Source organism: Protomyctophum parallelum (assembly GCF_964188405.1).
Source record: "Protomyctophum parallelum genome assembly, chromosome: 18".
NCBI classification, from domain to species: domain Eukaryota; kingdom Metazoa; phylum Chordata; class Actinopteri; order Myctophiformes; family Myctophidae; genus Protomyctophum; species Protomyctophum parallelum.
The window spans coordinates 14674559-14697351 of NC_139716.1; the positions used below are offsets into that span (position 1 = coordinate 14674559).

The 22793-nt window shown below is 43.5% G+C and overlaps 1 protein-coding gene across 1 annotated transcript; it reads left to right on the forward strand.

Annotated features, from left to right (window-relative positions):
* Positions 1–11692: 11692 nt before the first annotated feature.
* LOC310875971 (endothelin receptor type B-like) lies at positions 11693–22793 on the forward strand. The gene is made up of 10 exons (XM_083789420.1): positions 11693–11952; positions 13831–14225; positions 14628–14819; positions 17505–17732; positions 18224–18351; positions 18900–19101; positions 19433–19585; positions 20724–20857; positions 21749–21857; positions 22460–22793. Exons 2-10 carry the CDS (start codon positions 13959–13961, stop codon positions 22508–22510), a joined length of 1464 nt encoding a protein of 487 aa, XP_083645546.1. The 5' UTR covers positions 11693–11952; positions 13831–13958; the 3' UTR covers positions 22511–22793.

The window sequence follows — 22793 nt, forward strand, 5'->3', positions numbered from 1 at the left end:
ACACACACACACACACACACACACACAATGTCACCTTACCATAGTCACGAAAATCACCTGAACATTTTCATTATGAAGGTCGTCGAGCAACAGTATTAGCTACTATGAGACAGATAAAATCACCCTGGGCTGTGATCAGGAATAAAACAAACACACCTTCCGGGCTGTGATCAGGAATAAAACAAACACACCTTCCGGGCTGTGATCAGGAATAAAACAAACACACCTTCCGGGCTGTGATCAGGTCTCCTGCTGCCTGATAGGCCAATCCCAGCCTGTAGGCGGTGTCTCCCTCAAGGATCACATCTCCAGCTAAATATTCACACACACACACACACACACACACACACACACACACACACACACACACACACACACACACAGAGACACTGTAACAAACACTCAAACTCTCAAGCATAATACTGTGCCGTGACAGAGTAGAAAAACACTGTGGCATTTTATCATGAACATTAGTGAGGACCGATTATATGAAGGCATACAGGTTGTAAAAGTGGTGAAGTGTTGTACTTAAGTTACTTTACACCCCTGGATTTGAACCCTTGGCTTGACATTTACCCTGCGTGGTGATGTCATAAGCCTTGTGGAGGTGTTCCACTCCCAGTGGGAGGTCCCCGGCTGCCATGGCGTCCTGGGCCAATCCACAGTGGAGCCTCCACACGGACACACCCACCCCGGCGTCACACACCTTCACCTGGGACAACATGTCACACATCTGCCTGGCCTCGTCCGCCCGGCCTGAGAGAGAGAGAGAGAGAGAGAGATTTGATTTGATTTAATTTTAGTCATTTATTGCGCACTCCCGAGTATAAACCATTATGATCTCAAGTAACTAGATGCCTGACTGATATGCGAGCAGAAGAAAAGGGACATAAAACACAGAAACACAGCCAGCCTCCAAAACCAGATCAGAAAGACAAGAGCAGTTCGTCATCATCCTCCACTGTACACAATACTCCCCCTAATGCCCACTTTACACAGAAATCGTCACAATTCTCCACCATTTTATAGTAGGAATGCTCTACCCTGAGCGTGCGTGTGCGACTGTGCGTGTGCGTGTGTGTGTGTGTGTGTACCTTGCTCCACGTACACATTAGCCATGTTAGCGCAGGCCGCGGCGTGTGTTTGTTGGTCGTGGACGCTGCTGGACGTCTGGAAGCTCCTCTGGTAGAAATGAACCTTCAGCCAGCTGTCCTCTGGACTGGAGAAGTGCTCTGCTAGACTCACCTGATGGGCATACACACTGCGCCGCAACCCTGCACGCGCACGCACGCACACACACGCAGACGCACGCACACACGCACGCACACACACAAACGCTTGTATTATACCTGTTTGTTATTTTTACGTTGTTTGCCCATATTTAACCCAAACCCTAAAGACAAAAGTAGCTGATCGCATGACATGCTGGACGGTGCATGATTCAGGCATAACTGCACAAATGAATTAGGTACACACGTGCGTGTGTGCGTGAGCGTGCGTGCACGTGTGTGTGCGTACCGCTCCTGCTGGCCTCCTCGGCCTGGGTCAGGTGGTGCTGCAGTGCGTTCAGATGGTCAGGCTGTGAGTCCAGAGGAGTCTGCAGCCACAGCGCTGATCCTGGACCAGCTGCTGACCTGCTGCTCTCCCACTGCTGGAGCAGAGAGAACACCTCACTGAAGGACCTAACAGAGAGAGAGAGAGAGAGAGAGAGAGAGAGAGAGAGAGAGAGTGACAGAGGGAGAGAGAGAGAGAGAGAGAGGAGGGGCGATGGAATCTTGAGTCAGAATCAGCTTTATTGTCACAGCACAGTTTTGCAGGTAAAAACAAAAGCGGTTGAAATTATTTTTTGTGCGTATAGTTTCCATTTCCAATAAAGGGAAGAAGAGGTGAGGGGAAAATAAAGAAAGTTTGAGCAAAGTTTTTACCGCAAAATTAGTAAGTAAAGGCTTTCCCCTATTGACAAGCCTTTGCTACAACTAAACGTATACAACTAAATGTTTTTATGTGTTTTTAAGGTCCAAAAAACAAGGGGGGAGAGAAAATTATCCTGCTAGGTCCCTCCTTCCATCCTGGCTTGTGCATGCATGCATGCATGCATGCATCCGTGTGTGTACCTGTGGTAGCCTTTCCGCAGCATCTCCACACAGACGTTGTGTTTGTTACTGTTTCTAAACCTAAACAGAGAGAAAGAGACATAGGAGAAAGAGGGAGAGAGAGGAGAGAGAGAGAGAGGAGAGGGAGATGGAGGAGATATTTATTAAACTGACTGACAGATTGATCAGCAAACAGCAAACAGAACGGTTATACTAGGGTTGACACTCAGTAGGAGAGCTGAGAGACAGACAGCAGTGCATCTGAGACATAGGCATACAGGGACAGTGTATATAGGAGAGACAGTCGGTAGTTGAGAGAGAGACAGTGTAAGACAGCTGAGAGGAAGACAGTGTAGGAGACATGCAGACAGTAGGGACAGCTGAGAGACTCATACAGGTTACCATGGTGACCAGACTCACCGCTCAATGTCATCCTTGGAGATGGTGTGTAAACGAGGCGAATTCTGGTCTGAATGTCTGCACACATGCCACACACACGCGGGTCAGTGACGTGACACCCCAAAAAAAGTGTTTTTTTAAAACCTTTAAATAACAGGAATAAAAATGATTTACTTTTGTTCTACTCACTCTCATCTTTATGGAAACATATTTTGTTTTTAGATATTTTATTGGAATCAGAATTTATTCAGCATTTTGTTGTACTTGTGCCTAAAATCGTCATATGGTGTGACATGACAATAATTGTTTATAAAATGAAAATGGAGTACAACTTTCTTAAGTTGCTCACTTTATCAAAGTCCTTTATCATAACTAACCTGTGATCCACTATAGTTTTGTGAAAATGTATTAAATCTGTATATTATTTTCGTAATCAACACTCAATGTGAGGCCCATGTTATCGGTCTTTCAATATATTTTGCATTTATTGTGACAAAACTTTCTCTAAAATTACACAAATATTTGTGACTCTTCCTTAGACTATTTGCTATGTAATCCATAAACATTAATGGTTTCATCATTAATAAAGGTATGATTTTTTCACTATTTGGAACGTCACACCAAATTATTTAGTGTCACACCGTATGATCATATCTTCATTTTTCAAAGCAAACTGTGTTTTAACCTACTTATTAGTGAGTACTGAACTTTACAGATTGATTAAACAATTACTCAGGAAAAACAGCAACAGGAAAATTGCTTTAACATTGAATAACATGGCAATGACTGAATAAAACGAAATTAAACACAATTTATTGTGGATAGTTGCAGATTTTAGGTGAAAATGATTAAAACAAATGTTTAAATGGACAAAAGAAACATGGGACTTTGTTATTTATTGCTATATCTGTAGGAAATTACAGTTTGTATCATATGGTGTGACAAAAAAGTCATATGGCGTGACAGGAAAACAGTCACACCATTATGATAAAGTGTCACACCATATTACGTTTTCTGCACTTAACATAACCTTGAGGCTACTAGCTACACATTAGCATGCTAACAACATGCTAGCTATAACAAAGCAACATAGATTTACATGTAATTATGACCAAAAAATCTAATACCTTAAGCTTTTTTAATGAAAAAGGTGTCACACCCACAGACACTTGGAAGAGTCGCATTTGTCAGCGTTCCAACAAGATCGTATTTTATGAAAATGTTAAAATGATAATTCACCACAGACACCTGTCATGCTATTGTAATGCAAGTGCTGAACAGCCTTACTGAAGAAGTACCTCTCTATCCCAATGGGTGTGTAAACAATTGCCTGTTGAAATTTCCCAAAATGGTGTCACACAATATGATTTTGGTTTGGGGGACAAAATATTTTTGATCAGAAATGACTGAAAACATTATGCTTGGACTTTGAAAAGATTAGGCTCACAAATAGACATCTATATTATATTTATGGATTTTTTTAAATAATTTTTGCATTTTTTTCCTTAGTTTTATTTAAGTTCCTACTTTGAGAAACAAGGCCAGGACAGTCGCACCATATGAGTTTTGCTGTGTTTGGTTGACAATTCTGAAGAAATGAGGAATGAAATGTTTTAATCTTGAGTATGTTCACATGGACCATAATGTCCTGCACAATATTCAGAAGGTTTTTGACAAATATATTTCTTATTTATACATGAGTGACACTAAGGACAGCCAGGGACACCATGTCACGTCACCCACCCACACACACACACACACACACACACACACAGGTTCGGATCCTACAGTCACAGTGGCAATCAAGCATTCTGTCCTAAGATGAATGCATGTTTATCTCATCTATAAGTAACTAAGTACATTTACTCAAGTACTGTACTACTACTACTTTACTGTAGTATTGTACTACAATTTTGAGGAACTTTGACTTTACTTGAGTATTTCCGATTTCGAGTACTCTTACTTCTACTCCATTACATCTCAGAGGCAAATATTGTACTTTTACTACACTACAATTATTTGAAAACTTTGGTTACTGTCTATAGCCGTGTATATCCACGGCCATTTATATCCTCGACCATTTGAAAATAGACGATCTACAGGCTCACAATGCGTCGCATTGCAATGCATTGCACACACACACACACACACACACACACACACACACACACACACACACACACACACACACACACACACACACACACACACACACACACACACACCTGTGCTGTTGGGTGGATTTGTGTTTCTCTACAGCTTTTATTTCGGGTAGAAAGGAGCCTGCTTTCATACTCATAGTCATGATCCTTCTCTTCCTGGACAGACAGACAGACATACAGACAGATCAGTTACAGTTTGCAATCTCCACAACGTTACTTCAGTTCAAACTTTGTAAAAGTGGATAGGCTACTCTGAAAGCCATTTGCATACCGTGAGATGCATATAGCTTGCTCAAAGTAGAATTAAGGAATATCACAAATACACTCTCGCATATTTCCTGCACAAACATGAAGAGTTTAAAAGTCCAACCTGTTCAGTGCAAATCTTCTGTGCCTGTTGTTGCCGTGACGACGGAAAATAGTCTACTTTAGTTTCAACAAGAAGACTTCTGGCGTTTACGGCAGTGACCACCAGAGGTCGCTATAGTTGTAATGGAGTAAAACATGTAGGCTCTACATATCTTCCTCTGAAATGTAATTGTGTAGAAATATTAAGAAACTGATGTACACAAATGCATTACAAATGCCTCTTTTGTACAGTATGTAACTTATTTCCACCACTGTAGATCTGCTATTTTCAAAAGGTTTTTTTATGCTTTTGAAAACTTGAAATGTGACATTCTGTTTAATGAGCACTTTCTACATGTGGTACTTTAACTGCAATTTGATGCCAATACTTTTGTACTTTTACTGAAGTCAAATTTGAATTCCGGACTTTTACTTGTAACTGAGTAGCCTACTTCTGTATTGATACTTTTATTTAAGTAAAACATTTGTATACTTTTTCCACCACTGTCCATAAGCAGCTTGTATTAAAGACCATCCCCTCAACAATAACAAGGGTCAACGGCCCCACTTCTATTCACTTCACTTTTCCTTCATGTCATGTGGCCAATTTTAAATTTAGCCCGATCATAACATTAAGGAATTCATTTGCGTGGCGCTTTTCCCAAACTCGTTCAAGGACACTTTGAGAGAGCTGCCGCCTGCATGGCCGAGAACTCCTGGGAACTCAGATTTCACTGAGTGACGCAAGCAGGGACAAATTAGCCCCAGTGGGGCCGTGGCACCCAGGGGGCCCTTGGCTCTCAGGGGACCTTCAGGGAAATTGGACCGCGCTGTACTGGGTTTGACGCCCTGAAAATGGCTCCTCCTGGGGCCCTTCATTGGCCATTGATTTTGTTAAATTTAGGTCAAAAAGATGATTAAAAAAAAACGACAAAAATGTCGCTCGCACGGACCCTATGGGGGGCCCTGCAAGAATTACCGGCCCAGGGGCCCTCGTGGGGGTTAATCCGTCCCTGAACGCAAGGTCACGCACCAATACCATCTTTTACCATCAGGGCTACGGTACACAGTATATAGGCCTGCCTTCGCTGCAGGCTAACTAGGGCTTCAAGATTGTTTGTTCCCTGCATAAAAAATTCTGTGCATAAAATGTAATGCAATGTGATGCCTCTTGGAACTATGACTGGTAGCCTTGTGTTAGCATTTTGTTTCTTGTTCCCACTCTGCAAGAGAGGAGCTGTAGGCCTGTATTGTGTGATCCGTTTGTATTGTGCATATGTGTTTTTGAGTGGTGCAGCCACTACATTGCCCAGCAATGTGTGTCCCTGGCTGGGTCCAAGCACGGAAATAGCGTTTTTTTCAGTTAAGTGTCACCGTTGCGCAGCCTAACACACACCCATATCTATCATATAATGATGCATATGCATTTTGATCTACCGGCATGTGGATATTACCGGCATGTGGATATTACTGTGGATTCTTACTTACCAAAATGGAAAGAAAACTGGCTATCATTTCAAAGTGGGCCCTGTCTGTGTAAATCAGCATCTTTCTTATTGTCACGTCACACGTTTACAGGTCTAAAGAAGGGGAAGTTATTTTTTAACCATCTGAGGTCAATGCTTAAGGGTTAAGCCAGGCCTGTTCATACTCCAGTTTTAGGTGATAGGGTGACAGAGAGGTGTGTTTGGGTGAGCGGTGAGTCGCTTACCACCGCGGTGTAACGCCATGTTGTAGTTTCCGTTGGTCACCTTATCAACTAAAACTGGTCATTATGAGAATATAAGGACATTCACCGCAAGTATGAATAGCCTCGACGCGTTATCACCTGTTTAGGTGATAAGATTATCACCTAAAAGCTGAGTTGCTTATCACCAAAAACTGGAGTATGAATGGGCCTTAACAGTCCATGTGGCGGCCCAGGCGGTGGCGTAACCGTCTGGGCACCCGACTGGTAATCCAGTCGCAGTGTGCCGCGGGTTCGACTCCCGAGCCCGACACTGCCTTTACTGCATGTCTTCCCCCCATCTCTCTCCCGTTTCCTGTCAGCCTACTGTCTGTCCCTTAAAAAAAAAAGAAAACAATAAAAGGCGTAAGCCACAAAAAAATATCTTAAAAAAAGAAAAACAGTCCATGTGGCTTCCATCTGTACACACTCAGAGTTAACTTAACACAGATACAGTAGGAATACACGGTATCATCTGTGTCAGTCCAGAGAGAGAGGGAGTGCGTATGCGATGTATGTGTGTGTGTTCGTGCGTGCTATGTGCATACAGTATGTGCGACGTGTAACGTGTTTTGGGTTAAGCATCAGTAATTCCACCTTCCGCCATTTGTTTTCTATTGGCCGTCACCACAACAGGAAGATGGAAAACAGTACCTCATACTCGGGCTAATAAACATGGTGTTCATCGGAGCTCATATCACATCAAACAGGCAGCAGGCTCATTGAAGTGGCGGGTTCACTGGATGTTATAACACTCCTCTGGTTTGGGGGTTGCTTTCAATTTGTTTGTGTTGTTGGGACTTGTTCGGAAGGCAACGTGCATGTTGAGGTATTAGAATACACATCTGGTGCGTCTGATACAGTATATACACAAAGAACAGAGAGAGAGAGAGAGAGAACATGTACGGCCCAGTACTTTTGAGCTCTCAGCGTGGTTTTCACCCTGGCTAACTCAATGACCGTGAAGGGACAATCGTTGATGTTGAGGTTCTGGAGGAATGGTGGTGAGTGTCTTCCTCATCTCCAACTACTGTTGTGTCCAGCAACCTTTGGAAGTGTTATAGAACCACGTTGTCACCCTTTCCTCAGGGCTGAGTCCCTCGACCTGTCTGGTCCTCTTCCGTCCAGTCATCTCATGGATGACCCTCCAGGCCTCCCCGCACTGCTTCTCGCCTAGCGCTGCCTGTACCCTCTCCATCAGTTCCTCCCCTTTGATGTCATCATATTATAGGTACTGAAGAGAAGCTGTTTGGCTTCATTCAGTGTCTCCGCAGTTGGCTTCCGTACAAAGCCAAGCCATGGTTCGTCCCCTTGTGCCCGAGATATAAAATAAGAAGCGTTCAGCAGAAACACAGGAACCGATTTGTGATTCAGCTTTGATTAATAAAGATACGTGATGCCTGATTTACACTCTGCAACATTTTGGGCAAGTGACACTGTAGTGTTATTATATGGCAGAGCATTACTCATGCCTATGTCGTTACCACACCAATGCCGATATAGGTGTACGGTGTCTGAATACACACATTTTTAATCACTGGCAAATAACAGTGTGGACAAGTCAGTTGTGTGTGTGTGTGTGTGGTAGTAATAAGGCGGACCTGCATTTATATGTGTGTTTGTATGTGTGTGAGAAGGGGTCAAGGCAGTTGTCTCTTCCTGTTGAATTTTAAAAGTCTAAGTTCAAATCCACAATGTCACTCATCAAAACATTTGTCCAGTTCCCACCAATGCTCTCTCTGTCTCTGTCTCTCTCTCTATCTCTCCATAATCCACATTACATCACAGCAATCCAATCACAGTATACTTTTAAATCAAAAGTCCAGCAGACCTCACACATCCTCAAGCAGAGACGGATTCAATTTCTGAATGAATTGAAAGAACGGACCCCATATCCTCCCAAACGTATCGGAAGAACCATTTAAGGAGAGTCTAATCTTTTACACAGTACAAGGTGTCCCTAATCCAGTGAGTGTGAGAAGGGGAAGTGGGCGAATTCCAGTTGATCAAGATTAGTCTCCTGGCTAACAGAGTGACAAAAGCCAAAACATCCCTCTCTGGTTTAGAGAGCGACGGTACAGAGGGGAAAACACCAGACAGAGCCCCCAAAGGTGTGGGCTCCACTCTTTGCCTGACTATCGCTGATAAGGAATTAAAGATATCTGTCCAATATTTGTGTAGAGAAGGGCAGAGCCAGAACGTATGGATGAGGTCTGCAGGAGCTTGCCGACATCTATCACACTCAGTATATATTGTGTAAATGCTATACAACCTGGCCTTGGTGTAGTAGGCACGGTGTAGTAATTTACATTGAATAAGAGCATGCCTCGCACAAATAGAGGACCCATGTACCCGATGTAGAATAGTATCCCAAACCTCCTCAGTTATCTCCTCTCCTATGTCTCTCTCTCTCTCTCTTTTAACATAATTTTTAATGAAGGAATGTCACAGGAAAAGTAAGCAATCAGTAATAGAAACCCTTCCAAGTTTTTTGAAAACAAACAAACAAACTCACAAGACAAACACAAACCCTACCCCAAAAAGAGTACATAGACAGTACAAAAGAAGGCACAATGATGAGAGCAAACAGATGGGGACAACAAAGTCACCACCAGCCAAAAGAGTATGAGAGGAGATGACGCTTGTTGGTACAACATACTAAGTATCCCAAACTGTTCTCAGAGCGAATCTTGACTTTTAACATGGCAATGTGGTATGGCAATCTGAATGTAAAAGGTAGAGGCAAGCTGCAGTGAATAGTGAACCTAGCCTCAAAAATCATTGGGAAGAGACAGAAACAATTAGGCTGTATCTACAAGGAGGTACTTCGTAAAAAAAGCTGTCAAGATAGCAAACGACCTCCTCTCATCCACTCTGCAGGGAGTTCCAACTACTTCCCTCTGGTAGACGGTGCAAAGTACCAAAAGCTAACGGTAATATTTTTTTTTAATTCTTTCATACCAAATGCCATTAAGGCACTAAATGATACCATGTCTCGCTAGATTTGTTGTTTTTCCAATGTATTTGCCACTGTTGTCCTGCACTTTTTTGCCATGAGAAAATAATTGTGTAAGTGTTGTTGCTGTTGGTAACGGTTTGTTTTTTACTGTTGAGACCGAAGACAAATCTCCACACGTGGACAATAAATGAAACTAACTAACTAACTAAACACTTGAGTGCAGCCACCTGGAGCACGTGCTCCACCAGAGGAGATGGAGAACCACCACCTACCCAAAAGGGGCTGCCATATTTTCAGGAAGACAAGATCTTTTTCGTTGAAGGCATACCGATTTCTCTCCATGTATAGCACATATTGTCCAAGTCTCTAAGCCACGTGCTGAAACATAGAGCTAGATTCTGATTTCCATTGTTGCAAAATCAAACGTTTGGCCAGCAGTGTGCACAAGGAGGTGGCTTGACCCTCAAATTAATTAATAGAGGGATTAAATGCCACTGATCCAAACATAGCCAGTAGTGGATCTGGCTCAATATGTTTCTTCGCCTTTAAAGGACCTACAACATGAAATTCAACTTTCAACTGGAAACCACAACAGAAGCCTGCAGAATATCATGAAAAATTGGTCAAAGTTCAAAATGGGTTATGGGATCTAGCGCTCTCTCTCTCTCTCTCTCTCTCTCTGTTCAAATGTGTGTGGACGTGTGCGCGTGTTTGTGTGTGTTTAGTTTAAAGAAGAGGTAAACAGTACGCACAACAGTACGTAGTACGTGACTTTAGACACAGAGGCAGGGAGGAGTCACATGCACACACACACACACACACACACACACACACACACACACACACACACAAACACACACACACACACGTGCACGCACACTCTCGCTTAATTTAATCCAGCTTTACCAATGCTCCATGGAAAATGGAAATTGAAGCAGTAAACTTTATTGCCGTACTTGAAGGTGACAATTCTTTATTGGTGTGTTTGAAGGCGACCAGAAGCAGTGCATTCTGGGTCGACTTAACGGTCTGGGAAGTTGCGTTCAAGATGAAGTATATATATTTTATATTTCACATGTTAGACTTGGTGCCGCATGCAGTCATTAAACCTTTTATTCTTATTGTATTCATCGGAGACTCAACCGCACAGACACGTTCGGCACAGTTAATTAGAACTCAACTAATGCCAGATCCTTTGGCCCGATGCAAATGTCGAGTCCTAGAGCCCACTGATTTCCACTGATGTTTTGACCGAAATGTATATAGGGCGGCTATATGTGTTTAATGTATTTAATGTGTTTGTTTTGTACTAATATTCAAAGTAACTAGTAGGCTAACTAAAGTTTTCAACTAAATGTAATTGATTAAAAGTATTTGGCTCTGAGATGTAGTGGAGTAGAAGAACAAATAACGTACAACAAAAACTTAGCTTAGCTGGAAAAGATACAAAATAAATACTGAACTGTAAAAAGACTGAAGACCCTTATGGCACAATGAGGGATCCTAGTGGTCCTTGAGGGAGTTCCAGGGGGTCCCCAGCTAAAGTGCACATAGGTTGTGTGTGCGTGTATACGTGTGTGTGTGTGTGTGTGTGTGTGTGTGTGTGTGTGTGTGTGTGTGTGTGTGTGTACGTACGTACGTACGTGCACACGCGTGTGGCTAGGTGTGTCCTAGCTTATCTTGACTTGATAGTGTGTGTACGTGACACAGTTCCACATGTCAAGTGGAGTGTGTGTGTGTGTGTGTGTGTGTGTGTGTGTGTGTGTGTGTGTGCGTGCGTGAGTGCGTATGAGGAAAAGTAGAGCGTGCCTTTAAGTGTGTTTATGAAAGAATGCCAAAGAATGACAGAATAGAGTGTGTGGGAAAAGAGACACACACAGAGACAGACAGACAGACAGACAGACAGACAGACAGACAGACATGAAAGCTGCTTGGGAGAACAACATCAGAGATAGAAGAGGAAGTAAAGATGATAGAAGAGAGGAGAGGCGACAGGAGAGGAGGGGCAATCAAAAGATACTTACGCTGTTGACAGGAGGAGGGGTGTGCATGGACGTCCTATCAATGAGAGAGAGACAGAGAGAGACACAGAGAGAGAGAGAGAGAGAGAAAGAAAGAGAGAGAGAGAGAGAGAGAGAGGATAAAGCAGTCTTCATAACTCAAATGTTATCAGTTGAGTCTCTGTCAGTCTCCGTGGATGCCAGGAGCCTTCATACTGCTGAGGAGGACAGCACACAGACAAGAGGCAAAGACAAGAAGCATATGGTGAGAATTGGACTGAAATATAATGCTTTAACTCAGTGGTTTTCAACCTTTATCCACATCAAGGTCCATTATTTATTGGGCATTTGAGCCACCGACTACCACTTGATGAGATTTAGCCTCTCAGACCAAAGACAAGAATATTTTGTTGTCATTGGATAATAAATATTATTGGATAATAATTATTCTATCTCTAATTGACTTGAATTAAGTAATGCTCTTATAAAGATCTATATGGGTCCATTTGGTTACGCCCTCAAGGACCACTGGTTGAAAACTAGTTACCTGCTTTAACTTAATCACCTTTTATCCAAATATCTACTTTTTCTTTTACTTCATCAACTTTTTTTTATCACATTTCATTTATATTACTGTTTTATTGTAAGCATACATTTCTGGCGCGAAACGAATTGTATAAAAAAGTATTATTGCTTTAAAAAAAGAATTGCAACAGATCTACAATCTCACAATGAGTCATGATGCAACACACACGTGGGCTGGTAGATCTAGTAGTTTTAGTAGGCATGTATTTAACAGTGAACACAGCAACACAGCAAAAAGTAGTTTAAAGGTGGTGACAGTGATTTAGAGTACTATAGAGTTCAGTAACAGTGGTCTGTCTGTCTGTCTCGCCAGCTCTTTAGTGAATGCTGAAAGTGTTTACGATAACACATTTAAATTGGAAGTGATTAAACGATTGGAAACATCTTCTAGAAAGTTTTGCCTGATAGTGACATGCCCAAATAGGGACACCATGAGGTTGACATTTAAACTTTATAGGCTAAACCAAACTACACATGAGATGAATTAGTAAGCTCAAAGCTGTAATATGGAACTGTTCTTTGTGAATAGATCCAATAAGGTATATAGGGTATGTAATGTTAATGGAATTTATGAATATATCATAACTTATACAATTGGGGCGGTTGTATTTGCTCTCCCTGGCTGCTCTTCTATTGAGACATTTGTCTCGGTTAGACACAGCCTTTTTGGCCAAAATTATGAATTGCATTTTTAATTAATTGCATTTTATAGTGCTCAAAGTGCTTTACAATGGTTCATTCATTCATACATTGGGGAGGTGAAGTGGTGAACAGTCGACGCCAGCGTCCTCACTTCCCACATTCACACACCAATGGTGGCGAGCTCACACCGACCGACTCATTGGAGGCAATGTAGGGTTCAGTGTCTTTCCCAAGGACACTTCCACATACCTCCAGAGCCACAGCCGCCCTAAAATTCAGTATCTCCGATAAAAGAGAGCCGGCCGGCTCTATTAGCTCAGTGGTAAAGCATTCCAGCACTTCCAGGTTCAAATGGGGTGGAACAGGAAAGTAACATAGTGCAGCTTTATCTGTCTGGACCGTACCGTAAACAGAGATAAACTCCCTTGAAATGACACTTCTCCCTTAAACTGGTGATCACCCCCCCCCCCCCCTTCCGTTTTTCCAATTCTGTACATAGTGTTTTATTTTTTTCCTGTGATGATATTGACTTTTGTTTTTTTCCTGTGATGATATTATAGAATTTTGTTGTTATTCTTCATGTCATGTTTATATGAATTGATTGCATAGGACCTAAATGGAAACAAGTCCGCAAGGACTTTCTTTTGGTGCTATGATCCCTTTTGGACCTTCTGGGGTGTTCACACTGAGTCCGATTGATTCAAACTGTTCCCGAATACGGTTGCTTGGTCCCCCGACTCCCCGCTGTCCATGATTCACATTGGCCTTGATTCTTTCCCACCCGAGTACACTTCATTCAACTGTTGCAGTTTTTACATTTATGTCCAATCAATCAATCAATCAATCAATCAATCAATCAATCAATCAATCAATCAATCAATCAATCAATCAATCCTCTCTCTTCCTCTCTTCACAGGACGTTCCCACATTACTAAAGAATCCAAACGTCCTTCCATTCAGATCCTCTAGTTCTACCGGGTCCTACCCATCTATTACAACCTCACGGTACCTTCTAGAACCTTCTGGGACCAGAAGACCTCCGGAATGCGTTCCGTCGCTAAAACACCCTCCCTCCCATCGCCATGGCGACTGATGATGCTGATGTGGCTGCAGATGGGGCTGACCAATCCCGTCCACTCCCAACAAAACAACAACGACAACGACAACTTCTCATTGGATATTTCTGTGGACGATCTGGTGATGATGTCAGACACGCACCCTGCCTTCCAGGGCACCGACTCCCCCCTAGTGGGGCTGGCCGTCCGGGTCGGCGACCCCAAACGAGAGCCCGGACTGGGCCAGGAGACCAAGGTTAGGATAGTTTTGGATGTTTCATTATAGTTTGGTTTTAGTTAGTTTTTCAGGTATTTTTTGTTAGTTTCTAGCGCTTAGTTTGTTTCGTTTTTATTAGTTTGTGTTAGTTTTTGTTTTTTATGCCCTTTTCAATCGTGCACCTGACAAATAAGTCAGGTGCACGATTGAAAAGGACCAGAGTAACTATTGTGTAACTCATGAAAAGATAGGATTTAAGAAAAGAATATTCAGTTACAGATTAAGCTTATAAATAAATTGCCAAAAAACGAAAACTAAGGGCATTTTGACATTTCAGTTAGTTTTGTAAACACACAATACAGTTTCAGTTAGTTAACGTTTATCTTTTCTAGTTTTTATTCATTTTGTTATTTAGCATTTCTATCTATAATAACCTTGCAGGAGACCGAGGAGGTCCCCTTGCTGTTGTCACACGGTGGGGGTAAAGTGGAGCCCAAGCACGTGAACAAACACAAACACAAGTACGGCCGGAAGCACCAGTCTCACTCCCGCCCCTCCCCGCCCCCCTCCTCTTCGTCCAACGCCTCTGTTTGGCAGCGCACGCGGCCAGCGGCGCACCCCCGATGCCTGCAGGTAGGTCTGGCACAACGGGCCCAAAATATTGTGTTTGTCGTCATGATTTGTCACGATCCGAGTTGTGTTTGTAAACGTAAACGTCTTTAAATAAATACTTTTTGGCCTGACTCACACCTTCACAATATATTGATGTTATAGCTGATGCATGAGACTTATTGACTGATGCAAGCTCGCAATTCATTTCCAATGGGAGTCACATGGTTTGACATAACATTTTTGTTGTATGAGGGGGAGGGGGGGCAGTCGAAACCAGGGGGGCAGTCAGACAGATATTTCGTGAAGCCACTGAGGAAATTGGGATTTCCATATAATGGCCTGTTGTGGCGCTGTCATTGGACCCAGAAAAACCCATAGCCCCATAGAAGTCCATGTATTTGGGCCCAACTTCACCTAGACTGTATTACCTTAATAAATATGGTCATGAATACTTTCTGCTTCCAGTCACTAGTTTAAAGTCTCATTTCTAATGTCATAATATTCTTTTTGGAAAATTATGGTCCCATTTATTTAAAAAATGACCATAAAGTCGCGCATGTTCTGAGGGGCGTGGCTACCGTTACAGTCTATGATCGGGATTCCCCTCCCACTCGAGTCAAAATAAAAACCAACGGAGAAGAAGGGGGGAAGTCCCGCCTCGTTGTCTGGGCCAGCCAATGGCCAGCTGGGCTAAAACGGATCTAGAAAGATGGCGACTTACAATACAAGGACTGACAGGCCTCATTTTACGTTCATGTTAGACCCGGAGAACGCTTTGTCCATATTTTTTTACAGTCTATGGTCGAAACACAGCCGAAAGCCGTACAACAAAAATGTTGTGTCAAACCATGTGACTTCCATTGGAAATGCATTGGCACTTACCCTTTGTATGCATCTAGCATGCATCAATGATGTATGCTAGATCGAAAGGTGTGAGTGAGGCCTATGAGGAAAATGAATGGAGAATGATTTCCTGGGCCTGTCGTCGTCATGAAAGGGGGCGGGACTACAACACTGATCGATACTTCCTTCGCAGGTGTTACCAATGATACTAATTAAGGCTCTGTTCCATTCTGGTCAAACAGAGTCAGTGTTAATGATACTAATGAAGGCTCCGTTCCATTCTGGTCAAACAGAGTCAGTGTTAATGATACTAATGAAGGCTCCGTTCCATTCTGGTCAAACAGAGTCAGTGTTAATGATGCTAATGAAGGCTCCGTTCCATTCTGGTCAAACAGAGTCAGTGTTAATGATACTAATGAAGGCTCCGTTCCATTCTGGTCAAACAGAGTCAGGGTGCTGCTGTTGTGCGTGTTGGCTCACTGGAAACACTCTGCTACACCAGTGCGTCTCAAAGTGTCCTTTAGTGGGTTCCAAATGGCCTCGTACGGGCAGGGACGGATTAACCCCCCGAGGGCCCCTGGGCCGGTCATTTTTGCAGGGCCCCCATAGCGCGCGTGCACGCAACATTTTGGTGTTTTCCGTGTTTTTATCATCTTTTTGACCTAAATTTAACAAAATCAATGGCCAATGAAGGGCCCCAGGAGCCCTTTTCAGGGCGTCAAACCTAGTACCTTACGGTCCAATTTCCCTGAAGGGCCCCTGAGAGCCAAGGGCCCCTGGGCCACGGCCCCACTGGCCCAATGGCTAATTTGTCCCTACGTACAGGTGTGTAACTCTGAGAGTGTACTACAAACGGAACCAAATGGACCCGTTCCATTTGCACACTCTCAGAGTTATGGGAGTCCTTGAAATTAAACACTTATGAGAACCAGTGTACACTAAATGGAACAGAGCCTTAATTAGTATTATCGGTAACACCTGTGAAGGAAGTAGGGAAGCGGCCCGGAATTAGTCATTGTATATTTAAGTTATTTGTCAGAACGGTCCTGTGTGGAATGTTTTTTTAATGAAGCCTATAATAGGTAAACAGAAAAGAATTACGCCTACCTGCAGTGAAGGAAAGTAACTAAATACATTTAGTAGTTACAGTACTGTACTTAAGTAAAACATGTTTACTTTACTTAGTATTACTATACTTTAGTATTTCCAATTTCCAATACTTTTACATCTACTCCACTTAATCTCGGATCCAAATGTTGTACTTTTACTCTACATTTATTTGAAAAGTCTAGTTCCTAGTTACTTTGTAGAATTTGGATTATTATTACCAGTAAGACGTCCTGAGATGGCGTGCACACATCCGCCTGGGTGACGGCAGACTTGAGTGTACAGGGTTTGATGAGGTCAGATCAACATATGGAATGTCAGAACAGGTCAGCTCCATATATGGAGATCTAAGGGTGGCAGCGGTGGCAGTGTCTTGAGTGTACAGGGTTTGATGAGGGCTCATGGTAGGGCCAGGCAATTAATCTTTGGGCCTGTTGAGAACTCTAGTTTTCGCCGGCTGCTGGGCGCGGCTGCACTGATAACTTTGGGGAGGGCCCGTCTAGCGTTCATTAAAACATTTTGCGTGGGAACCCCTTTTGGTGTTAGCATCATGTTATGCTTTAGCTATTGAAAAATAGCAGATCTACAAGCTCATAGCGCGCCACCGAGTGGCGCGCTACGAGCTTGTAGGTCTGCTATTTTTGAAAAATCGAAGAACCACTGACATAGAAACATGGCTTTTTTTAGAAAACTGTCAGGATTTAGAAGACAATTTTAGAATCTGATCTCAGGTCAGAATGCGTTAAAACATTTGAGTCCTTTTTTCCCAACCTGCAGGCGACGTCCATCCAGGTGGCGTTCAAGTACATCAACACGGTGCTGTCGTGCGTGATCTTCGCGGTGGGCATCGTGGGCAACGCCACGCTGCTGAGGATCATCTGCCAGCACAAGAACATGAGGAACGGACCCAACGCGCTCATCGCCAGCCTGGCTCTGGGAGACCTCATCTACATCGCCATCGACATCCCCATCAACGTCTACAAGGTGAGGGACAAACAGACACACAGACAGACAGTGTGTGAGAGAGAGTGCGAGCAGAATAACCTAGTTAGGCCTACTGTCATCAAACGCATGTTTATACTGTATATTGTTTATTCCCCACTGTGTCTGCGTGTGTGTGACTACAAATGTAAACTGCTTGTGTTCATATTTGGAAGCCTCTGTAATGTCCACAAATCATTCGTGAGGGGCCTGCAGATTGCAGGCATGCCCAAGCCGAGAGCTATAAGGCATCGGCAAAATTCTGTTATATAATAATTGGCAGTCGCCATATATGGAGAAGGCGATGCTTTCTGTACCCGTGATCTGTATCCTGAAGCACTTGTTGTAGAGTTTTCTCAAGCTTGCGCATCCACTATTGTTTGTGTTCAAGAAATTCCTTGTAAAATGTGAATGCAAATAAAGATGTTAAATGTGTGTGTGTGTGTGTGTGTGTGTGTGTGTGTGTGTGTGTGTGTGTGTGTGTGTGCGTGTAGCTCCTAGCGATGCGCTGGCCGTTCTCCGACAGCATCCTGGGGTTGTTTCTGTGTAAACTGGTTCCATTCCTCCAGAAGGCCTCAGTGGGGATCACCGTGTTCAACCTGTGTGCTCTGAGCGTAGACAGGTAACGCACGCACGCACGCACGCACGCACGCACGCACGCACGCACGCACGCACTACATTGTGAGTACTTGTTCCACCACTGGTATATGTTTACCTCAGATTAGTGCTGATTTCGTAGATGTTCGTGGACTACCGTACATTCTTTCACTGACAAAAACGAAATAAAATAAGAACTAAGCTATGGGGCTCCATTTTCATCACCGCTAAACCCCTTATCCCTCAACTTCTTTGCCTTTTTTAACTATTTTGAAAAACATTTTTGAATACTTCAATTAGCCAATCTACATTGACACGTTGTGAGCTTGTAGACTGGCCATTTGAACTATTCAAAAATGTTTTTCAAATTAGTAAAAAGAAAAAAGGCTAAGAAGTTTAGGGATAAGGGGTTTAGCGGTGACAAAAATGGTGCCCCTATAGTCTACTCAAATCTTACAATATTTAGTCGGCTAAAACCAGACTAACTAATCACTTAAGATGACTAAAATGTGACTAAAACTAAAAGACTACAAAAATTTGCTGTCAAAATCGACACCCTATCCGCTCCTCCAGATACCGCGCGGTGGCCTCGTGGTCCCGGGTGGTTTCTGGCCCCGGCGTTCCCATGGCGACGGCGGTGACCATCGTGGCGATCTGGCTGCTGTCGGTGGCGCTGGCCGTGCCGGAGGCCGTGGGCTTCGACATGGTCTCCTTCGACTACAACAACGTCTCCATGACGACCTGCATGCTGCGGCCGCACACGCCCTTCATGACCGTAAGTGAGTGTGTGTGTCACAGTGTGTGTGTGTGTGTGTGCATGTGTGCGTGTGCGCATGTGCGTGCGTGTGCAGTGGTGTAAAGTAACTAAGTGCTTTTACTTAAGTACACTTTTCAGGTAGTGTTTTTTGTCACTGTATTTGTGTGTTCCCTCCTGTGTGTGTGTGTGTGTGTGTGTGTGTGTGTGTGTGTGTGTGTGTGTGTGTGTGTGTGTGTGTGTGTCCAGTTCTATCGGGACGTGAAGGACTGGTGTTTTTGTGACTGTATTTGTGTGTTCCCTCCTGTGTGTGTGTGTGTGTGTGTGTGTGTGTGTGTGTGTGTGTGTACAGTTCTACCGGGACGTGAAGGACTGGTGGTTGCTGTTTCTGTACTTCTGCGTTCCGGTGTTGTGTTCCGCCGTGTTCTACGGCCTGATGACCTGTGAGATGCTCCGGCACCGCAAGGGGAGTCTGAAGATCGCCCTGAGCGAACACCTCAAACAGGTACAGATCGCCCTGAGCGAACACCTCAAACAGGTACAGATGGCCCTGAGCGAACACCTCAAACAGGTACAGATGGCCCTGAGTGAACACCTCAAACAGGTACACACGCTATGGTGGTTCTCAAAGGGCCGGTTTAAGTCCATCCATCCATCTTCAACCGCTTAACCGTAGTCTGGTCGCGGGGCAAAAGCTCCACCAGAGAGCTCCAGACTTCCCTCTCTAGAGCAAAATTTGTGACTTCCTCCTGGAGGATTCTGAGACGTTCCAAGGCCAGTGAGTCGATGTGTTTCCTCCAACTGCGCCTTGGTCTGCCCCGGGGTCTCCTCCCAGTGGGACGTGCGTCGAGGACCTCCCTAGGGAGACGCCCGAGAGGCATCCTAACCAGATGCCCGAACCACCTAAGCTGACTCCTTTCCAGGCGAAGGAGCAGCGGTAATAATCAATATCTACAAAGTAACTATAGTAACTAGTTAACCAAGGATGTTTTTGTTTTAGGATTATTCATAGAGAAGGCATGGCAGTTACGTTGGAAAACGACGTATCCATATTCCATACGTATCTGTTCATGTATTTTGTTTATGGTGTATCATTCTGTATGTAAATGTTGTGAGTGTCTTGTAACCCCGTGCGGGCTGGGCATCTTTTGATGCTATCTATCTAGCAGCCTAACTAAAGTTTTAATATTGGTAGTGGAGTAAAAGTACAATATTTTCCTCTATATTTTGCACCCCATTTGTGTCAAATATCTATGTAATCCTGGGCACTACGCTTCCTCTGGCAACCTGAGGTGGCAGCGGACTGACCTCATGCTTCCTACTATGCATGAGGAGTCCAAGCTGCTCCTTTACACCTGACAGGGGGGGAGTTTCCCCGGCCGGACGTAGCTCGTGGAAGGAACACGTTATTTCCGACCAGTTCCTTTCCCCTCCATCAGGTGCCCCGGCTGGCCAGAGGGAGGCAGTTTAGTGACCAGGATTACTGCATGTTTTTTGTGAGGGTACCTACCCTAGGGGACACGGGGAGAACATGCAAACTCCACACAGAAAGGCCCTTTCACCAACCCCGCCTCGGGTATGTGTTACTGTTAATGTCACTTACCACCATTGTAAATGGTTCCTCTCTTTCCGTCTGTCTGCAGCGTCGTGAGGTGGCAAAGGCGGTGTTCAGCCTGGTGTTCATCTTCGCTCTGTGCTGGTTTCCTCTGCACCTCAGCAGACTGCTGAAGAACACTGTGTACAGGTCACATGACGTGCACCGCTGTGACCTGCTCAAGTATGCGCACACACACACACACACACACACACACACACACACACACACACAGCTCATTGAATTCACAAAGGCAATTCAGAGTGCTTTACATAATTCAGATGCATCGAATGGTATTTTTGAATAATATATCAAACCATTAAATAAAAGACACATGGGAACAATGCAGGTTAAAGAGAAATTATGGATTTACTCTATCAGCAATACATTTATTTTGATCAGGAATGTTGCATTGTTTTGTATGAGAAGAGATCATTTATAATTTATCATATCACAGCATGATTCTGTCCATACTTATTGTTTTAAATTTAAGGACAAGAGTTCCGAGTTCAATCCCTTTTTACTAGATATCCCAGTGCAGGGGAGAAAATAATAAAGTGGTGAAAGAACTTGGACTTGTGGAATATGGTCTCTGGACCTTAGTTTAGCACCCTGTGCATTGGGCCACGTGCAATAAGGGCTACGTGCAATATGGACAGATCATGTTTTTCTTCTTCCTCTCTTATCTTATTTATTACTTATTTAAATGACTACTGCTCAGTTCATTACTACTGTACTACTGTAATTAATGTATCCTCCTTGCTGACATGTTTGCACTATTGGTGAGATGCGAAAATACTTTTCGCTGTGCTGTACTTGTACTGTACATTGACAATAAATTGAATCTCATCTCATCTCATCTCATCTCAAGCAGTTATGTTCAGTTCAAGTAGAATTAGTTTTGTTTTTTATTTTTATTAATTCTTTTGGGAAATGTGGTGGAAATTAAGCAGTTTAATATTATTATTCTTTACAGTTTCAATATAATTGGCCATAATTTGAATGTTGTCGCTTCTTCTGTGGTTGTAGTTTGAATATCATTAGTAAATAAGCTCTCTTCTTCTGTGTTTGTAGTTTTCTGCTGGTGTTGGACTACTTCAGCATCAACCTGGCAACTGTCAACTCCTGCATCAATCCCATAATCCTCTACGTTGTCTCCAAGAAGTTTAAAAACTGCTTTAAGGTAGGAAACTTAGGAAGGTACTCTGTGTAGTGTGTGTGCGTGCGTGCATTTGTCAGCAAATGTCAAAACAAGATGAATCTTTGCATGAGTCATGTTGTCGATAACGCATCAGTGACGATGTGACGTTCAAAAAGCACGAAGCAGGGAGATGGAAGAGAGAGAAAGATGGACACATAGCGGAGCATCAGGGAAAGATGAGAGAATGCATAATAAGTGAACTTTTGTTTACATTTTAAGGAAGTGAAAGGAGGGAGGGAGGGAGGGAGGGAGAGAGAGAGGCACCCTGTCTCTTATGCGTGAGCGATGCCTTACAGAACAGAACAGGACAGAAGTTACAGAACAGAACAGACCAGACACTAGCTGGAGCCGGCAAGGACAGTGTGGGAGTGCTGTAACTGTCCAAACATAGAAAGGTCACGACCTCTGATACAGTGTTTGTGGAAAGAGAGTTGTGTTTAATCTAACTGATCTGTCTGTCTGTCTGTCTGTGCCTCTCTGTCCCTCTTTCTCTGTCTGTCTGTCTCCCTCCCCCCTCCCCCCTCTCTCTCTATCTCTCTCTAGTCGTGTCTGTGTTGTTGCTGGTTTTCTGAATCTTTCAACAGCAGTATAGCCCCACTGCATCATGGGACGAGTCTGCAGTACAAACACCCTGACCACTGACACCAGCACGCCTGTGTTAGTCCATGGGCCATATGAGATGTGACAATACCGAAAGGTGGCAAAGGCTACTTATCATTTTTGAGAAGCTCTATGTCGTGTGTGTGTGTGTGTGTGTGTGTTTGAGAGAGAGAGAGAGAGAAATGAATATCATTCATTGTAATGTACTATATGATATCATACTACTCAGTGTTTTATAAACTATTGTTGTATACTATTGTAATGTAATGTTTTTTAACATTGTTCAAGTGTTGATTTCAACATCTGTGTATTTATTAT

Excerpts from the sequence above, each read along its gene's own strand:
- LOC310875971 (XM_083789420.1), top strand. The coding sequence starts at position 13,959 with ATGCGTTCCGTCGCTAAAACACCCTCCCTCCCATCGCCATGGCGACTG. Across the intron at positions 19,102-19,432 it reads CGCACACGCCCTTCATGACC|TTCTACCGGGACGTGAAGGA; the intron begins GTAAGTGAGTGT and ends GTGTGTGTACAG. Across the intron at positions 19,586-20,723 it reads TGAGCGAACACCTCAAACAG|CGTCGTGAGGTGGCAAAGGC; the intron begins GTACAGATCGCC and ends GTCTGTCTGCAG.